Consider the following 19,856-nt stretch of genomic DNA (forward strand, 5'->3'; position numbering starts at 1 on the left):
TCAGTTACAGAGACACGGACGGACGACAGCAGGGAGGCCGCAGAGCAGCGAGTACAGGGCCAGTCCGGCTGCTGCACTTCCTCCAGAGGTCCAGAGCACAGATAGGGAGGGACCCTGTTGTTTTCACTGGGGTCTCAAATCGCACATATTCTTAACTTAAAAGTAAAAAACCTATATTTGTACACATGTTCCATGTACATGTTAATACATGTCATTCTTTCTAATGTGATTAGGGATTGGAGATGTGTCAATTCATCCTTTAGCTGAGGAACACAGTCACCAAAGATCCTTTTTTGGTCTCAGGCAATTTTAAAGAAAACATGCCAAACATTGTTGTTCAAAGGTCATATAGTATAATTCACAAAAGTGAAAAAGCCTTCTGGAACACTCTGTGAAGAACAGGGCTGTATTAGAGGAATAGTAGTAATACTACAGGATATTATAACAGTAGCAAAGTTAGTGAATAGACTTAATACAACATAAAAAGTACTTAAAGGTGGGGTAGGTCATTTTGGAGAAACCAGATTGAGTGCGCTAGAATTTGAAAATACACAACCGGAAAAAATCTGCCACTTCCTTACAGAGCCCCTCCTCCAACACACACGAACGCGCACATGACAAATGAGGGCACGAGATTAGTTTGTGCACAGATGGAAGGCTGACAGGCAGGTAGGCCATCCAGCTAAAATGATTGGTCGTGCTTTTTACAGCACTAGGGCTTCCACAGATAGTATATATTGTCAAAGCATTTCATATATGCATTGCTATCGGGATGTTAAGAGAATTCCATGGAATATAACAAAAAGTGTTTCTGAAATAAATTACATACCCCACCTTTAAGTGGATATATTTGCAGTAGGGAATAACAATTGCATAAATAGGAGGAATTATGCAACCTGATTTTCATAGACATGTGTGCACTGTCTATATTGGAAATGTAGTCCTAACAAAGTGTAGCGGCGTAAGGTTTTACCTTTTAAAAGTGTTGAAAAAAGGAATATCTGAAGTCTTTTTACATTGTCTCAAGTTCAAATCTGGTGGCTAAACATTTAGTTAGGTGGAGTGCTCATGTTTTCCTTTACTCTACCATGCACAGTTGTGCCTACTTGTTATTTTGTATATCCGTGTCAAAGAGATGTTTGGAGATGAAGTGGTACTCCACGCCGTCGCTCTCCTGGTTCTTCTTGGCCCGACTGGTGTCTGAGAGAGAGGAGAAGAAAAAAAAGAGTGATTACTTAAAACCCAGACTGTGTGACTCACTGTTGGGGCTGGAAGCATCTGAACTCAGCCCCTTATTAACATCGCTGGAAGTCTGAAACACAGCACGCTGCGCCATGCCAACCCTTGTATATATTATTGTGTAATAGCACCATAAAATACACAACCTATAGCGCTGCAGCACTAAACGCAGACACTTAAGTGACATTCTGCAGAGGTTAACTGTGTCTTATTAACTGTGTCTCTTGTAATGTGGCTGCAGTAACAGAAGCAGTCGCGTTAGCCTCCACCGTTAGCCGCTGGAAGGTAATTGAGTTTGGGAGCTCTCATTAACATCAAGTCTCTACATTTACTTGGCCATAAACTGTAAAGCCTCGCTGTAAAATGAGCAGTGGAGGGCGGCACGTGGACAGGCAGCGCTGGAGGATTTGTAAAGGTCACGGGGTTGACTCGCACTACAGCTCCTTTCAGTGCTTCAAAGGTCAGAGGGGAGGGTGTACACCCGTCAGAAACTCCAACAAGCTCCAAAACAAACTATTACATTTGCATCACCTGCAACCAAAACTGCCAACTGCTCTACTCTCCCTCTGAGCAAGTTGTTCTTCTTGTCACTGTGTGTTTAAGTAAGCCATTTTAGTGGACTAGAGCTTTTCCTTTACAGGGTCCAGACTGATCTACAGGGTTTATGGAAAACCACTTTGTGATTTACAAAGTGTGTCACTTGTTCGAGAAGGAAAGACACTCATAAGTCTGACTGGGCTTTGGGAGGACACCGAAGAAGATCAATGAGCCGTAGACAACAGTAGGAAAAACATGATAATAAATAGAAAATATTCGTGTCTGTAGATACTTATATCTCCTGTTCAGAAATGTGTCAGATACAGCCAAACAGCACCTTGGGTAGTTTGACTAACACCATCCACCATGCATTGTTTTGGCATCTGTTTTGTGGCACAGCAAATAATTACAGTGCAACAAAAGAATGCGCATCAGTTCATTTCAAAATCATGGAAAATATCAGTAAACTTGGATTAAATTCAAAATGTTCAACCCCCAACTCTAATGGCTTATTGCAATGTGTTTCGGAGACGGCTGGTTTACGTTTTACAGCGACAAGCAGAGAAAGAAATTCAACCAGAGCCACAAGCCGGTGGTCTCCAAAGCTCCGGTTTTCAAATGACCAAAAAGGGATAACGCTTTCAGGCTTAATCTGAAACAACAGCAAGTGTTAAACACATCCATGTGTCTATTGGCAGCAATCAAACACTAAAGAGGAGGCAGATACTTTCCGAATCTCTTTCCTCTCATTGAGAGCCAGGACTTGTGCCATACGTCTTCTATCGTCAGCATCAGGCTGTCTGGGCTCGATTAAACACAGCATCACAGGTCACATTTGAGAACAATTAACATGCCTTGTGGAAATACGGCCCCACGGATGGGATTTTAATACCAGGGACATTTCAAGTGTCAGACTTGGGTAGGGACACATCATTTCTGCCACACGGCATGTAACGGACAGGAACATTTATATTAGTGGCGCGATATTTCCTCAAAGTCATGTCGCAGTTTCCCTACAAGCCCTACAGTAGGTGGTAACTACTCTATTACTAGTGCCATTACCCTGCTTAAATGTAGAACTCAAATAGATGTATTTGTCCCAGCGTTTTGGAAAATGATTAGTTTGGATTGCTCTAAGAATTTTAGCACGCTGTCGTTGGGTCCTTAAAGAGAGAAACAGGGAGGAGGCAGTGGAGGAAAGAGACAGAAAACGACAACAAAAAAGTGATAAATAGGTTGAGAAAGAAAGTAGAGCGAGTAGCTTGGTGCCAATTCATGAAGCAGTGGAATGGCATGTCTTCAGGAGATAGAACAACTCAGTTTCCTCTATCATTCGGAGCTCGTCAGGCAGACTGGGAAAAGATGACAATTACACGGGAGGAGAAAACTACCGCCTGGGCCTCGAGAGGAGCTGTCGTACCCTGAGTGTTAATGCAATGTGTACGAGTGTGTGTGTGTGTGTGTGTGTGTGTGTGTGTGTGTGTGTGTGTGTGTGTGTGTGTGTGTGTGTGTGTGTGTGTGTGTGTGTGTGTCTCAGACTGGACCGGCATCGCTCTAACAGCACACTGTCACACATTGTGAAGACTAGACTGGAACATGTACTGTAAGCTTGACGCCTTCAAAAGGGCCCTCAAGTCCCACCTGTTTGCCAAGGCCTTCGGCCCTTAATTGATTTGTTGTTTTGGCTGTCTGACTGTCTGTCTGACTTTTAGTTTTTGTTTGTTTGTTTTTACTCCTGTTTTTCTTTGTAAAGCGAACCTTGGGTCCCATGAAAGGCGCTATATAAATCCAAGCTATTAATATTATCATTAAGCTAAACGTCCTTCACCTAAAGCGGTTATTATGATTTGTTGCTAAAACTCTTTGTCGTAGGAATTTGATCGTGGGCTATACATTTCTTAAAGAATATTTTTGTTTCAGTGGACAGGTGTACAAGAAGCTTCTAAGGGACACATGGATTGAGAGAGGGAGACCACTTATCCACATGAGAATAGAGCTGTAGTGTGAGTTATTTAATGTTTGAGAAGGGTCCTTACTCGAGACACCTGCAGCTCAAAAACACCCTCAATCTTTCATGCTTATTCTATCATTCTGAGAATCTCGATGTTGTTTACAGTAAGTTGTCCTGAGATCGCATCAGTTATTATTAGTACAGAGTGAGAGCTCCCTCCAAAAGTCTACCACGCAGAAAACTAAATCTTGGTGATAAAGGTTTTTGCCTGAATGTCCAGGTGGCCTTGTGAAAACCTATTATTTAAATAACAGCAACAATACCAAAGAATAACATTTTCAAAAATGTACAGTATTTCTGGGTGCGATATCAAAATAATTTAAGAATAGAGATCAAATACAAATCGGAGCATTAATTAACACTATTATGCTAATTTCCAGGTTATATATTTGTATTTTGTGCCTCTACTGTGACATGAATACATTTTGCTTTATTTTTCCTCACAGTCCCTGTGCTGCAGCACCTCTTTTTACCCTCTGTCTGAAACCAGAGAGTGACGGTCTGCTCTGATTGGTTAGCTGGCCGGCTCTGTTGGGATTGGTCAACCACGAGATGTCCTACCCCTTTGCCTACCACGTACAATGTGTCAGAGCACTAGCCAATAGAAGCACAAATGTTACGTAGTGATGTCACCGACGTAAAAACAAAGGAGTCCAAGGAAGGCGTTTCAGGGAGAGAAACTCTCTCTGGAGGGAAAACAGCTCATAAGGGCCCCTTTAAAGCATAAAGTGACAATATTTGGTTTGGGTGCTGCCGAGTCTATTTCTTCTTCTGTCATTTCTAAATTTAACTTTTATACTATATGTATTCTATACATCAGGGGTTTCAAACTCTATTTCATCGTGGGCCACATTAGCATTATGGTTGCACTCAAAGGGCCGGTTGTAACTATATAAATATACATAAATACATAATATATATGAAATAATGTATTATATTATATTATTGCCTCTGCATTGGAATTGTATTGGATAGGGTAATAACTTCATAATTAACTACGTCTGAAAGCAGAAGTCTGGGGCAAATAATTACAAGTCTCTTCAGTGCGCATGTCACAAAATGAGATGCATTGTGGGACATATAGTTTATGGGCAACATGCTTCTGTAAGATAAGATAAAATAAGATGGACCTTTATTAATCCCCGTGGGGAAATTCAGTAGTTTAACAGCAACAGTGTAAGATTGAAAAACAGGACAGCACAGATTCACACAGATGAATACAATTAAGGATAAATCAAAGATACAAATTAAAAATGATAAATAACTATAAAATAAGAAATTAATTAAAAATGAACATATATACATATACTGTAAAGTAGCATGTAACCGTGTAATAAACGTATTATATTCTTTGCAAGCTCTTGCGGGCCACATACAATGAAGTTGCGTGCCGGATTTGGCCCCCGGGCCTTGAGTTTGACACCCCTGCTACATCATACAACATCATTTGAAATCTTTTTATTTTTGTATGAACATAATGAATATCCCACAAAGCACCAGTCTTTCTAATAAGCAGGTATAAATGCAGCATTTGGAAAAGGCCAAATGGTGTTTTGTTAGAAGGCTTCATGGTGGACACATTACGTAAAAAACAAAGTGGAAGACAAATGGATAGGAAAGAGGAGAAGACACATGACTTCATCACTTGGGAGACACTAATTTAATAATGTGGAGTGGAGGGTACTTACGTGGGATGGTCACACTGAAGTGCTGGGGGTCTGAGATCAGCAGTTTCCGCTTTAGCTCATTCAAGCCAACTCCTGTGGGTCCTGGACAAACACAGAAGCACATGTGAATATTAAAGAAGTCACAGAGTCCATCAGCACCTCTCTTAAATCAGTGTAGAGACAGGCTGCCATGCTGAAGGTCTTCCACTCTCTGGTGACTGACCTCGTTAGGGTTATTAGGAACACCTGTGCTTCTCATAATTTGACCGGTCATAATGTATGCTCTAAAATTAAACATAGTACAGTATGTATCCCAATACAGGCTTTATAAAGTGTTTTAATGAACTTTAATCACTAACAATACATTATCACCAATAGATTTATCTGGGATATCGAGTCAAAAAGAGACCCAAAAAAGACTGATTCAAAAAAAGAAAATCTAAATGTAAGCAGCAAACCTGAAATATATCCTTATATGTTTTATCTTTTATGGGTCTTACACTTCCGATAATGGAATTTTTCGGACGCCCCAATATTCATAATAATGATAATAACTTGTGAGTGCAGTGGGATGAGTAACTGAGGTTGGAAGGCTATCTCAAACAGATGAGTTTTCAGGGTTGACTTAAAGATGTCCAGAGAAGGGGCTTTACGCATTAGAGGGGGAAACAACCTGGCAAACAACTATGTCCTAAAACTTTTTCTAACTCCTAGTTTTTAAGAAAAATGCAAAACATGGTAAATCTGTATTGTTTTTCAGACTTTAGAATATTCTTCTCAGAGCTGCAGTTTTCAATAGGTAAGTTGTCCCTTTAAATAAAAGTAAAAAAATACATTAGACTATTTTACAAGAGTACAACTGCAAATGGTCCACCATTATATTACTAGTTATATTATTACTATGAGGGAGATAAAAAGGGGTCGCATATCAAACAGTGCTTTTTATTATATATTCTTTCGTTTATTATGATCCCTAATTTCTATAACTTTATATTTTATTTGGATCTATTTCATACAAATAGTTATCTTAGTTTCCTTACGGAGACCATGCTAACAGGACTTCTAGACCTCGAAGTGTTCCCTTTTTCTTCTCTTCAAAAATGATTTCAGTCTTCTTGTTATGTAATAATGAATCAATTTACCACGGGTCAACATTTATTTCAGATTCAATTAAAACACAATAGATGCAGTAAAAGCCTTTGGAGCAAAGATAATTGATTTCACAAGACAAAGTCATGGGTATTCTACAGTTACAGGTCATTATGTAACAATTAAAGGAACGTTTTTTCATTGTAGTTTGGCGGAACATTAAACCTTCAATATAGGTACACAGTAGAAGTGAGGAAGCCTTTTCCACGTATTGTTGCAAGTCAGCTGGACTTTCCATCAAATCCTCAGGGGGAAATCTGAGGCAATGGGTTGGATTTAATAGCAAACCCTCCAACATGTGGATATGGTAAAGCTCAATCAGACTGAGCAAAGTAATTCAATTTTGATATTAAGGAACACAAAAAAATATGCCAGAACGTTGTTTACACTGGTTTTGATTTCGAGGAAGTCACCAAATCCATTTCCAAATGTTCTATCTTCTATTACAGTTTCCCTTCTGTCTCTTTTTCTGCTTTCTGTCTCTGATGCCATTCTCCAGTATTTAAGTGGTTGTTACATGGGTACTACATCATCTTGAATTTGAACTGACTGGCATCAGTGTCCTCAACAAACTGGACAAGAAATCCGTTTTGGAGTAACAAGTGCACGGCTCGGCGTTTCAGTGTTTTGTGTGGACTTTTAGAGACAGCGCTTGATCTGGGCTTGAGATTCCTCGCATGCCTGACGTTCTGGGCAGGCACTACAATCGCATCGAAGCCTTTTGGAAATTCATTTCTCCAGGCAAATGTGTTTAGCAGCAGGCTGCTCCACTAAAACAAACGGACAATGAGTTCACTCAGCGATGCGGATACGGTGGAAAGAGAAGGAGAGATACAAAAAAAAGGTTGAAAAAGACTTTATATTTCTACGACTAAAGTACTCCCGTTTCCTCTTGTTCCATCTTCACTTTGCTTCTACATTTCATCAGATGAGAAGCAGGAAGGTTTCAGAGTGCCCCACAAGCTGATAAATAGGTGTGGACAACAGGGCTCCTTTAAGCATAATCTCTGACAGGGAAGCCTTTACACACAGACAAATTCACACCCCATGCTTTCCTTTTACTTCTGCACCCAGTAACACATGGTTTGGGTCCGATATGTGCGAGTTCTGTAAGTGATAAAAGCTGTTTCCTCAGCGCGCTTACACTGTGAATACAAAAAAATTGCGAAAAAAAACCCTGACCCTCTTTGGACGGACGGCGTGAAGCATTCTGTGGTTACCGTCTCTCAAACAAGCACATGGCCAGGAGAAGACAGCGATCAATCTTAGCTTGGGAGTTTTTCACTGAGGAGAGAAAGTCAGAGTACCTGGGGGTTGAGAGACTGCGTGATTTATTAAGATGAGGAAATGGAGTTCATTTCAAATTTGTTTCGGGAGTACAGGAGGAATGCGGAGGTGCTGTTTGAACAAGGCCGTGGACCAATGTTGTTGTAGGTGCTGAAGGTGGCAGAGCGTGGTAAAAGAGGCTCCTTTATGAGCCCTATCGCAGTAGTGCGGACAGTCCTCCCGGCAGGCCACAAACCTCCACACAAGCTTGTTTGCATGAATCTAAGCGTAGATATTAAGGCCCGGGCGCAGGGGACTAACAGAGACATTTCTGCTACCCTTCGTATGAGTAACGGCCCCACTTCTGCACACTCGTAAAAACATTTTCACCTTACATATCGTTCCCTTGCTTGCCACTTGTGATATCAATGATGCATGGCAGCAGGCCTTCATCAGAATACCTCGGATGGCGATTAAAGCTTATTCCAGCTGTACCACTGCCTGCCAAGGGGGCCCAACAGGACCACCACCGGGTCTTTTACAAGCAGAAGCTGTGTCCTGTGGTCCCGTTCCACCGTCTGACCTGAAACACGCCACCTCTTTGTGCATTGTTTGTCTTTAACAATGCCCCAATACAAGAGCAAAGTTATAAATTTGAATGCCACAATTAAAAAAGGCATAACAATTTTTTGGGACGAAAGCTGCCAGTTTCATTTATTGTGTTTATGTGTTTTTCTCTCCCTACATTTGTGTCTCTCGCTGGCCCTCTTGCGGTGCTTCTGGCCTTGCAGATTGGCATGCTAGTAAATGTGTCAGATTTCATTACTGCACTCATTAGAGAAGTTGCTTTTAATATCGCAAGCTTAATAACTTCCAGGCCAACCGTGGAGCGGAACGCATGTCGTTCGTACTGTAAGATGCAAAGGCCAGGCCCAACGAGGCCCGGCTCGGAGCCCTGACCCGGCCCCAAACGTCCCGGCCAGCCTCACATTCAGGGCAGTATATATTACAGCTCTACTCATAGTGCTGGCTGTGCTGCTACCACATTTAAAGGATGACAGTGGTGCAATGCGGTTACCACAAATCATTTACAATGCACTGCTACTGCATTTTAAAGAGGAGTTGAAATGGAGCCCTCATTTTATAAATCAGGAGACCACATATACATTCACTTAGGCATAGGTGTATATAAAAGAGATTGGAGCTAAACCCCAAACTTAAAGCTTCCAGTTAATCAAAAATCTTACTGTGAGTTAAGTGTCAAGTTACAAGGAAATGTGGAATTAGCAAAACCATTTTGCCAGGTTAGATAATCAGATTCTTTCAAACGTATCAGTGGTTGAGTCGATCTATTCATGCAGTATGTAAATTGTATTTTTATTGGCTCATTTAAAATCTGATTATAAGTATAAGAACCCAGATAAGCATCTTGATTTGTCTTTAAGACAGATCTCAGACTCTGCGCGAGAGGTGGGCAGCAGGGTACTGTGACACGTGCGTCCGCATAAATGAAGAAAGGCCTTTTGGGATTCCTTAAGATCTTTAAGAAGGGAGATGTTTGATATGAAAAGGGGGATTGTGGTTGCCGAGGTCCTGTCAAGGTGAGGGATGTGTCCTGTATAAAATAATGCAGACTTTACTCATTCTTCTCTGAAGTATTACATTGACCGTCTGCTCAACTTCCCCTCCCACTCATTTCTAAGCTTCTCCACATGTTAATTTTGTATCAGCTGGAGTATGAGCAATGCCCATAGTGTACATTTGTAAAGGAACACAAAAGAGCTGAAATGCATTACACTGTGCTATCTGCTCTAACATGAATTTAGCATGTCAGGCTAAAAAGGAGGCTAAGCCATGTTGTTAGCAAACTATTTTGTTATGTTTTTTATCAAATCAATAACATCAATAACATTCTTAGTTAAGGCCCATTCAGCAGTTTTGTTAATTCAATATGAGTTGGCTGGACTGTGTGTCGGCCTGAATTTGGAACTACTGTTAGCTTAATTAGCTGGCTAGCAAAAGCTGCTTAGCCTGCTGGTGACAACAGTAATTTCAGCTGATAAAATCCACAGTTGCTGTTACATATGCGACGCCTGCTTATTTCTGCCTTTGTCTGTAATAAAGGACACATTGTTTCAAAATACATTACATAAAATCAATGGTATATGTATGTACATGGTAAACTGCAAGTGTGCTGCTAATGGTCGACTCTGGGTGAAAATTGAAAATGACCAGAGTATAGGTTTGATGTTGGGAATTGCTTGGATAAAGTCAATGAAGAATGTTGAAAACGCATGCCCGTACATTGAGGGATAAAGTGTTTCAACCCCTGAACAGAAGGAGGGAAGGGCAGTTACACAGAAAAGCATTGGCGAGAAAATATTTTTCGAATAAGAAAAATCAAGAGACTCCGGGGAGAGGAAGAAGGAGAGAGGGAGGCAGAGAAACATAAAGCAGATCTTTCCTTAGTCCTTCGCTTCATTACGTGTGAAATTGTCCATAGGTTGTCCTCGAAAATTATGGACTTTAATTGAAAATATTTACATTAGCATGACAGGTGGGAGAGGTTCAGCCTCTGTGTAAGGCTGTGACATGCAGGCAGGAAAATGGGCTAGCTAATTAGCAACACGCCTGATGAAGTCCATGCTCTGCGTGGCGTTTTTTAAGTGAACCAAGGCCTGTTCAATCTACAAGCTCAACTCTGCAGAGAGCATGCGTGAGAGTGCGAAATAAAAAAGAAAAGAGAAAGACCTTGTTGCCAGTGGTGTTCATTTTTAAAATGAACCTCACAAATGTTTCAAATCTGCTGTCAGATAGTGCGAAATGAAAAAATGAAAAAATGGAACCGTACATTTCCTCCCTTGATGAATGGAAATAGATTGGAAGGAATCAAAATGTAAGGAATGTTTTGTTCCATCCGAGTCTGGGACATTCTTGTCATTTTTGTCATGATGGAGTAACACAATCTAAAAAGGGAAACGTGGAAAAAGCTAACTAACGGTACAGTTGGTCCTAGGAAAGATTTAAGTCTTACTGTTGCACCTGGCTTAGCATATTGTTCCGCCATTCACTGGCAAAGCTCGTCTTTTCACCACAATACAGAACGAGAAGCCGCTAAATTCATTTCAAGACCATGGCACGTTATAAAGCTCTTTGGAAGGTGTCCTCGAGGCAAGTGTTAACAATTCCACGGGCTCGACAAATTGAAAGGACATTGAAAGTGAGTGCTGTAAATGAAAGAACTAAATGTGACTGATTAATATGAGGTCTGCTCTGTCGATTTCCTTGTGGTGCTAACATTTTTTAAATTAAAGGAGGAATGACTGTGCGTAAGGCCCCGCATTGGGAAGCTTATTTCTGGTTTGGGGGTCGTGGAAGGACAAGGCCGGGCCACTCTGGAGCTCACAGTCACTTCTGTGATTTGTATTTGTCACCATGCTTGTGTGTGAGGAACATTATTACATCTATGGTGCCAAAGCGTGAGGTAAGCATTGATATTGTCATTTTTTCCCAGCTTTTTTTACTCACCTACTAGGATCACCAGCCTGTGCTTAGCCCCGCTCTGCCTGCGGTACTGGGTGACCTCCTCGTACGTGGGCACGTCAGCCATGTCGTACATTTCGCTTTTTTTACATTCGTACATGGTCTTGTTGGTCTTCTTTTCCCTCTTGCTCAGACGGAAGCTTCTTCTGAAACCAGCTGGAGGTCAGGATGAAAAGAGACAGGAAGGGAGAGGAGACAGAAAGAGACACATTAATCCAAAATGTCCGCCAACACAAAAACCTTTGTGTCCGTGTGTGTGTCTATGAGGAGTTTCTAAATTCAGACACATGTATGTACACACAATGGCGCAGCTGTGCATTTCGATTTATAGTCGTTTCAGCGTCTTGGCACACACCTCCACAGCTCCATGTCCAATACCTCATATTGTTTTGTGCAGCTCAGTTTTATGACCGCTATCTTTTGCTGTAGGTGAAAGAAGAACAGGGCCAAACCGTTTCCCTGGATCTCGAAGCCTAACACATTTTCTTCTGGTGACTTGCAGTAGATTTGAATTTTCTTCTTTTCTGCATGTCTCGCCAGATTGATTGTGTAAAAAATAAAAAACTAGATGTTCCTTTTATGTAATTCACTGCTACAGTATGTGAATGTACCACTAGTCTGTGGATGGTTGTTCACATAACTGTCAGGCTATGATTTGTAATTCATTCACACTGCAATTTTAGAATGTAATGAGGTATGTGTGTGTCCATGTATGTGTGTATCGTTTAGTGTTCTTGGCTGGCCCGCAAAGCAAAGATTGCACTGTGCATACGGGTCGTTTTACATCAGCCGTCGTATCTGATTGGTTTACAGGTCCTGTCCTTGGACTGCCGTCACAAAGGCATCTTAACATACTGATCCAAAATCGCACACTCCTTGATCTGATAATCTACAACAGAATCAAAAGGAGACATTTACCCCTAATTTGAGGACCACGGTTTAATATTCATGACAGATGTTGGTCGAACCTAATAGGATGTAAATCTCCAGAACTATGGACGTTTAATATCTTATTTCTGCTTGAATTCATGCAGCCTTCTCTTTTATTATTTCAGTTTTTAACGAATATGATGCAAGATTAGCACGATAAATGACAGACTAGGAGAAGAATCAGGAGTTGAAACAGATCCTGATATCCAACCCCTTTAATACTTTCCACAACATTTTTAAACCACAGTGGGGCTGTGCAGGAAAAAGAAAGTCTGCATTCTTCTCAGCTTGTTCTTTTCCAAACAGTCCCTTAATAAGGGATGGAACTACAGACCTATGCTGAGTTACAAATGAAACACACTATGAGTCACTGGAGCAGAATAATAATGTTTTTGCACGAGCCTGTGTACACGTATGAGTGTGCACACGCGCCTGGATATAGTGTTACACTGAACATTTACGGCAGACTTTGTTCCACTGTGGGCAAGCTGCGGCTTACGATGTCTGTGCCATTTCTGCTGTGGTTAATCTACTCATTCAGCACCCCCCCCCTCCCCTCCCCTCCCCTTTACACCCGCCCTCACCCAAGGAGTATTAGCCACTGCCACACAGTGGAAAACATCCACCGCTCATCTGCATTTCTCCTGTAGAGACATCAAACTGTAACCGATACCCACAGGGGTTGACATCATTACAATAAACATTAACAGTTAATGATATCCTATTGAAAGTGTGCAGTCAATTTCCTGGAAATTTAAAACCCAAGTCATTTTTCACAATAAACACAACCGGCTAATTAGGCTTAAGTAATACTATGATGGTCGTTAATTCTATGTGTCTGTACCTTGACAAGCTACCGTCTTATTGGATAGGGCCAATCGCAATCTTACTTTCCACTTTGCAGGCAGGTGCAGAGGGTTTCATTCACAGTTATAAATTGTCGTTTCTTAGTATTGTAGTGCCCCTCAAGATCACTTAAAAATGTTTAGACAGCTCCATCGAAGTAATTGTGGAGAACTATCCTGCGTTCCACTCTAGCGCTGCCTGAGGAAAGATAAATCAAAGTGTAATTTAACCGCAAGCAGCACCCAGTCCTTCACCAAAACCTCCAACAACCATCTCCACTTCAGCACCAACGGAGACTCAATTCCACAAAGGGGATGGACATTCATTTAACCCAGCGTTAGGGAGTGATTCAAATCCTGTTTGTCCTGAAAAGCCCTAAAGTTAGTTGGAACACCAACATGTTTGTCACAGGATGATCCTGGCACAACTCTTGCGAGTAGAAAGGAATGTATGATGTGAGTGGCACTGACATCAAATAATAATAATAATAATCATTTGACAGGTCAAATCTGTTGACAACGTATCTGTTTTTAATTTGTTCTGTAATGAGAGCTGCAGGCAGTGTCCTGGTGTGTTTTCCTCGCAAAAAAAAATAGTGTGGTTAGTGGTAAGGAGTTAAAGTTTCCTTGCGACTGGATGATTACCAACACTGCAATTGAAAACTTGCATGTAAGCACACAAACACACCATCTTCTCACTCTCTTCTCTCTAACAGACAGAGACATTTTGATTCAAAATCCTTTCAGCAGAACATTAGAATGAAAAAACAATGACGGAAAGAAAGACAAGCATATTTAATGTAGTGTCAACACAAGCTGTGACTACACACACACACACACACACACACACACACACACACACACACACACACACACACACACACACACACACACACACACACACACACACACACACACACACACACACACACACACACACACACACACACACACACACACACACACACACACACACACACACACACACACACACACACACACACACACACACACACACACACACACACACACACACACACACACACACACACACACACACACACGATCGCTTGAAAGTCGCCAGCTGTCCTTCAAGCTCATTTTCCAGTGTGATAATATCTAACAGCCACGTAGGAAATACAGCATCTGCGTAAAGAAAGCGCCGGCGGCCTTAGCAATCTGTGAATGCAAACTGCCCACTCGGACCCTAACATCCTGTGCATTGCTACAAACCCGCACCTGTTGAAGAAATAGCCGACACTGTAAAAAGAAAACAGTACAGTGCATTAAGACAAATGTACATACAAAAATAACAGATGGTTCGAAAAGGCTCATTTGCCAATGTCTGTCTGAAAGGAAGAAGAGAAGCCTGAGAATACCAGCATCAGGTCTTCCAGACATTACTCGTAGGCGAACAGTGAGATGACAACAGAGAATAGAATAAAAAATGAAGTTTTTCCTCCGATTAGACTTCATTTTGTGTGGAGAGGGAGAGTGAAACCGTGGAAAAGAAAAAGGCTCATAGTGAAACCACCTGTTGCGAGGCACCGATGCCGTGTGGGCCGCCGTCTGAGGCCGAAGTCAAACTACAGGAGACTGTGCTGACAGCTCCAGTGCCATCCTGGCTCTCCCAGAGGGGGCCCTCTCGCTCTCAGTTTGGACTAATGGAGACGACATCTATGGAATTAACCATGCATGGCAGCTGGAGATTAAGTGACTATTATTCTTGTGGCACAATGCCCTACGCTGTGGTTAAACGCTGTAACACTTAGTGGGCACCAAATGTGGGAAGCATTAGCAGCTCTCGTGCCCTCACTCTGTGCGCCCATTACTGGATGGGTTAGAAAGGATGAGGAAGGCTCATGGTAGGCAGCTAGGGAGGTGCAGGGCGCTTTCCATACTGTCAGCCATTATTACCCCAATGCTGAATAAAAGAAAGAGGAGCGTGGCTGCTTATAATGACAAAATACAAAGGCGTTTGGAATGATGTGGACTGAATGACTGGTCTGCTTGATTTATCATCGTTTTGCTACAAGGAATCCAAGGAAGACAATATATACGCAGATTGCAACGGACAGAAGTTGAGCCATGATAAACAGTAAAATACCTCAAGAGGTTTCAAGAAGGTATCAAGAAGTGGATAGGAATTACAGTAGGAGAGGCATCAGGTGAGAAAAGGAGAAAAGAGGAGAGGAATCAGGAGAGGAGAGAAGAGGAGAGAAAGGGAGGCATCAGGAGAGAAGAGGTGAAAAGAGGAGAGGAATCAGGAGAGGAGAGAAGAGGAGAGAGAAAGGGAAGCATCAGGAGAGAAGAGGTGAAAAGAGGATAGGAATCAAGAGAGGAATGAGGTGAGGAGAGAGACAGAGAGGAATCACAAAACTAATCGGGAAAGTAGAGAAGAGGAGAGGAATGAGGAGGAGAGAGGAGGAGAGGAATTAGGAAAGGAAAGGAATCATTAGAGGAACCAAAAAAGGAGTGGAGAGCAGTAAGGAGACGAGAGAAGATAAGAGGATTCAGGAAAGGAAAGGAATCATTAGAGGAATCAAAAAAGGAGTTGAGAGCAATAAGGAGGAGAGAAGATAAGAGGATTCAGGAAAGGAAAGGAATCAGGAGAGGAGAAGAAAATAATCTGGAGAGGATCCAGGAGACCAGAGGCCAAGGTCGTAAGGACAGCACGTGAAAAGGAGGAAAGGGACATTTCCAGGCAGACGTGTGTCCTTCAAATGCTCCCTCCACACAACTGTTAACAGGCATCTGTGAAACTGATTATGGTACAGTAGTAAAGTGTGCTCCAAGGCTGATCTTAGAATACTCAATTGTATCAAACGTCAAACTGTTCCTGGACAAGATCACAACGTTGTATACATACAGTACCAGATCTAACCTCTGGATTTTACTCCTCAACTACAAAATCAAAGCAAAAAGGTAACGTTCTTTAGCGTGACATTTGAAATATGTACGTGTGGCAGTCCACGGTGGTGAACTCATTAGAGTGTTATCTGGGGAGAACACATTCTGGGAGTAGTTTCCACGGCCCCCGCACAAAGCTTTTGGAAAGTGGTACCCAGGCTTATACGGTGGAATAGCGCTATAGACCTTTGGCTGCAAGAGGTTCATTTGTATCGAGCGCTATTTGTTTTTCCCCTCCATCGTATCCCGCGGCACTTTGGGATCAGGAATGTCTCGTCTCCAAACGATGCCTGATGCCTTATGTTGGCAAAGAGAAACACACACGCACAAGTACTTTTGCTTTTACTGGAGTCCTTGAAGCCACTATCAGCATGCCAATAGGGACCTCTTAGAGCCAAAGCACTGATTGCTTTCCTGTTTGTCTCATCAGTCCCATGTCAAAACAGAAAAGATGCTTTACAACAAAGCTACGTTCAAGGGAATTCCAGTCCATCTATCAATTTTGTACAATGATCCGTTGCTAATGCTAATAAAAGCACCCTTCTCAAGCCAGTGCGTATACCTGCTATGATAGAATCAAAATGTTGGCTTTCCATAAAACAAATATCCTTTTAATCTGAAAAGGTAAGTCCCCTCTGTTTGGACTCAGATTGGGAAAAACTCAGTAATCCTGATATATTGGCTCCTGCAAGTCCTCAATTATTTAAGCTACAGCCTGATGAACTCATCTCGCTTTGGAAATGCAGCATTTTTTATTTCAATTCATAGCACTTTACCATTTTTTCCCGTAACTTGGACATAATTGGATTGTGAGGGGCTGATGAATATCCCAGCCCCCAATCGTTGAACTTTAACTGATTTGGGACTACTTTCTTGCCCTCGGTTCACCCGTCTTTCTCTCTGGATGTTCAGTGTGCGACTTTTGTGACTTTAGGAATTACAATAGAGAATGTTATAATGCCTACTCCTCATAGTCTAAATATTTGAAGGTTCTGGTTGTCAATTGAGTGCACTGATGGTTCTTTAACATAACAAATGCTCCATGGGTGTCAAACTGTTGATACAGAATTGAAAGGCTCCTAATAGTACTTGTCTAGAAAGGCCTGATAAGAAGGTGGACTTAATTCTTGAGTTTGCTGGCTCTAGAAGCAGCAACATCAGAGCACAGGAATCTGCTCGCCCCCAGTAGAGCTCCAGGATCACTTTTGGCAAATGAACTTACAGACGTTGCATCACTGAGAGAGGCATGAAGGGGAAACAAACCAAAAATCTAAGGACAACAACCACCTACCCCCTCCCACCGCCTCCTTTATTTCCCCATGCAACCTCAGTAGCATTGCAAAAGCATCTGTAAGTTCTAGGATTTCAAACTTTTCAGGACGGGCCAACTCTAAATCACACAACCACATCCAACAGGCTGAAAAGCCATGCAGCAAGTACTCGCATAGAGAAGATGTTATTATAACTCAGATTTTCTTTTCTCCTCCTCCTGAGGGTCTCTCATTTCAGTTAAACCTCGTTCTGGGCTGCTTGAGTCAAGAAATGCTGCTAACCCGCTAGGGTGCTGGATGTTGTTTGGGTACCAAAGGGGGAAGAGGAGAGGCTGAGGTCATTGACCTTATGCAGGAGGCAGGGTGACAGTAAGGGCAAGCCTGAAGGGGACAGAGCAGAGTGAAAATACTGGACTGGTATTTGGCATAGTCCGGCCGTAGGAAATGACCCTGATTGAGCTTGGCAGACATGGCTCAAACTCAGTATTTATAAACCTGTGTGTGCACTGGATATCCTGTGAAATCTGGAGTCTAAACTGTGTAGTGTGCAGGGAGAGCTCTGAGGCCAGCTCACCTCTTGACCTCAACGTCTGAATATAGACAAAATGTGACAGAGAGAGAAGGAGAGAGAAATAAAGAGACAGAAACTGAAAGAAAAGGGAAGAAAGAGGATTAGAGTGCGAGCCAGCTACTAGGGCCTGTGGTCCTCCAGTGGGACGATACCTTGTGATTTGTTAGGGAAATGACAGTGGTAATAAAAACACGAGTACATTTTCTGTACAAGACAGATAATTGGATGCAGCTCCTTGGGAAGAGCTGCAGAACTAAAGCGGGCCACGGTAATTGTCATTAAGTCTGACCGGGACCACATCAACTAAAACCAGGACTGGGATGGACTTCCAGAACAAAACGAGAAAAAAAAAAACCCTTCTTTTTTACCCAAATCCATCCAGAACCACTCTCAAAAGATGCCTTTAGACCCGCAGCAGTGCCACACCAGAATAAGTACTATATTCTGCAATTCCATGACATGATCTGCCACTGCACTCATGCTGTCAGCAAGAGGGCAGAAATAGCACACCGTAGGTCAGTGAACCAGAACTACTACTTTGTGTTTTTACATGGGGGCCCAAGTTTAATGAGTTGTGACAAAAATAGGAGTATGTCAAGTTCATTATGAAAGAACAGTTATCCCTTTTACAGTGAAATAATGCATGTGTACACACTATACAGGCTGATCCATAAAGGAAGGGGTGAAGGGTTGAGGAAGGATTATTGTTGAGGACCCATGACAATCTAACACCATCTCGGCGACTGTCTTCAAAGTGAACGGATCAGAGAAATGGGCACATCTGGAGGGTATAGGATAGAAAGAGCAGAAGAAAGCACCGTCTCTCACCTAGCTGGAATCCGCTAATAGAGTCAGCGTCCTCTGGTTATGAGAAGAGAAAGAAAGGGGGGCCAGAAAAGAGGCAAATGAAACATGTAAAAGAGAAAAGTCAGAAAAGAAAGCAACAGGTACTTACCGCTCTGAAACATACTGAGAGGCAAAAGTCCATAGATGAAAAAACACAGGTATATTCAACACGACAGACATCTGATTAGATCGGTTTTGGTATTATTGTTGGTGGAGTTTGTCCACTTTTTCCAAAGTGATAGCCAAGGATGTAGTGGTGAATAAGACACGGGTTCACTATGACCTCCAGCCATGCGTCACGAGTCAAATGAGAACCAACATAATCAAAAGAATATGTTTAAATAATCATTTGAAAACTGTATTCTGGTTTATAGTCCACTACATCCCTGGCCATGCTATGGAGGGTTTGCTTTCTTTAATGTTATTAATAATGTAATATTATGAGTGAGTTTGGCAGGCGCAGGGTTACGGGTGTTGTCCATGTGTACAAATGATTCTCCAAACGATGAAAACGACAAGTTAGCAGGTGAGAGCCAATAAATCGTAAACTCTCCAACATTTTGAAGAGGGGAAATTGACAGGGGCGCCTGATGCTCTGCTTTGAATACGATTAGCTTTGACGTGAAGATACAGGCCAAATGAAAACAAGAAGTATGGAGAGCAGAGGTGAGAGGTAGACCTTTTGTTACACACAACATGATGAAGGGTAACCAAGCACAATGCTAATGTTTGGCCATATTGTATTAGCCAGTGACCTATTAGTAATGGCCTATTCAATGGGAGATGTTAGACAAGTAGTACCTTCGATCTCCTCAGCTGTGAGTGCAATAGAAGCAAGGAAGGGAAATGAGTCAAAGTTAGAAACAAAATTGGATTACAGAAAGTAGTTTAGGGACAATACAAGAGAATAAAGAAGAGGAAACATACCAAACTCTACAGCCACATCGTCTTAGAAAAGCAAGACAAAAGAAGAAACAAATGACAAAAAAAGAGTTATCATCTTAAATTAGAATTTGTTGTCAGCTGTTCATGCTGATTTGTCTCCATCTATTATAAAGAACACAACATTCA

General features: G+C 41.9%; 1 protein-coding gene across 3 annotated transcripts in view; it reads right to left on the reverse strand.

The window, feature by feature from the left end:
• The window catches only part of mpp7a (MAGUK p55 scaffold protein 7a), a 138,950-nt gene that overhangs the window by 11,139 nt on the left and 107,955 nt on the right, over positions 1-19,856 (reverse strand). Inside the window, exons 12-17 of one of the 3 annotated variants that reach the window (XM_079662313.1) lie at positions 19,713-19,733; positions 19,587-19,601; positions 18,768-18,800; positions 11,398-11,568; positions 5,476-5,556; positions 1,107-1,200 (exon numbers count right to left, since the gene is read on the reverse strand). In XM_079662313.1, the coding sequence (XP_079518439.1) occupies positions 1,107-1,200; positions 5,476-5,556; positions 11,398-11,568; positions 18,768-18,800; positions 19,587-19,601; positions 19,713-19,733 (415 nt within the window). The remainder of the gene's footprint in view (positions 1-1,106; positions 1,201-5,475; positions 5,557-11,397; positions 11,569-18,767; positions 18,801-19,586; positions 19,602-19,712; positions 19,734-19,856) is intronic. The other 2 variants (XM_079662314.1, XM_079662315.1) reach the window with 2 other exon arrangements.

This window comes from Notothenia rossii, assembly GCF_949606895.1.
Source record: "Notothenia rossii genome assembly, chromosome: 12".
Classification (NCBI taxonomy): Eukaryota; Metazoa; Chordata; class Actinopteri; order Perciformes; family Nototheniidae; genus Notothenia; species Notothenia rossii.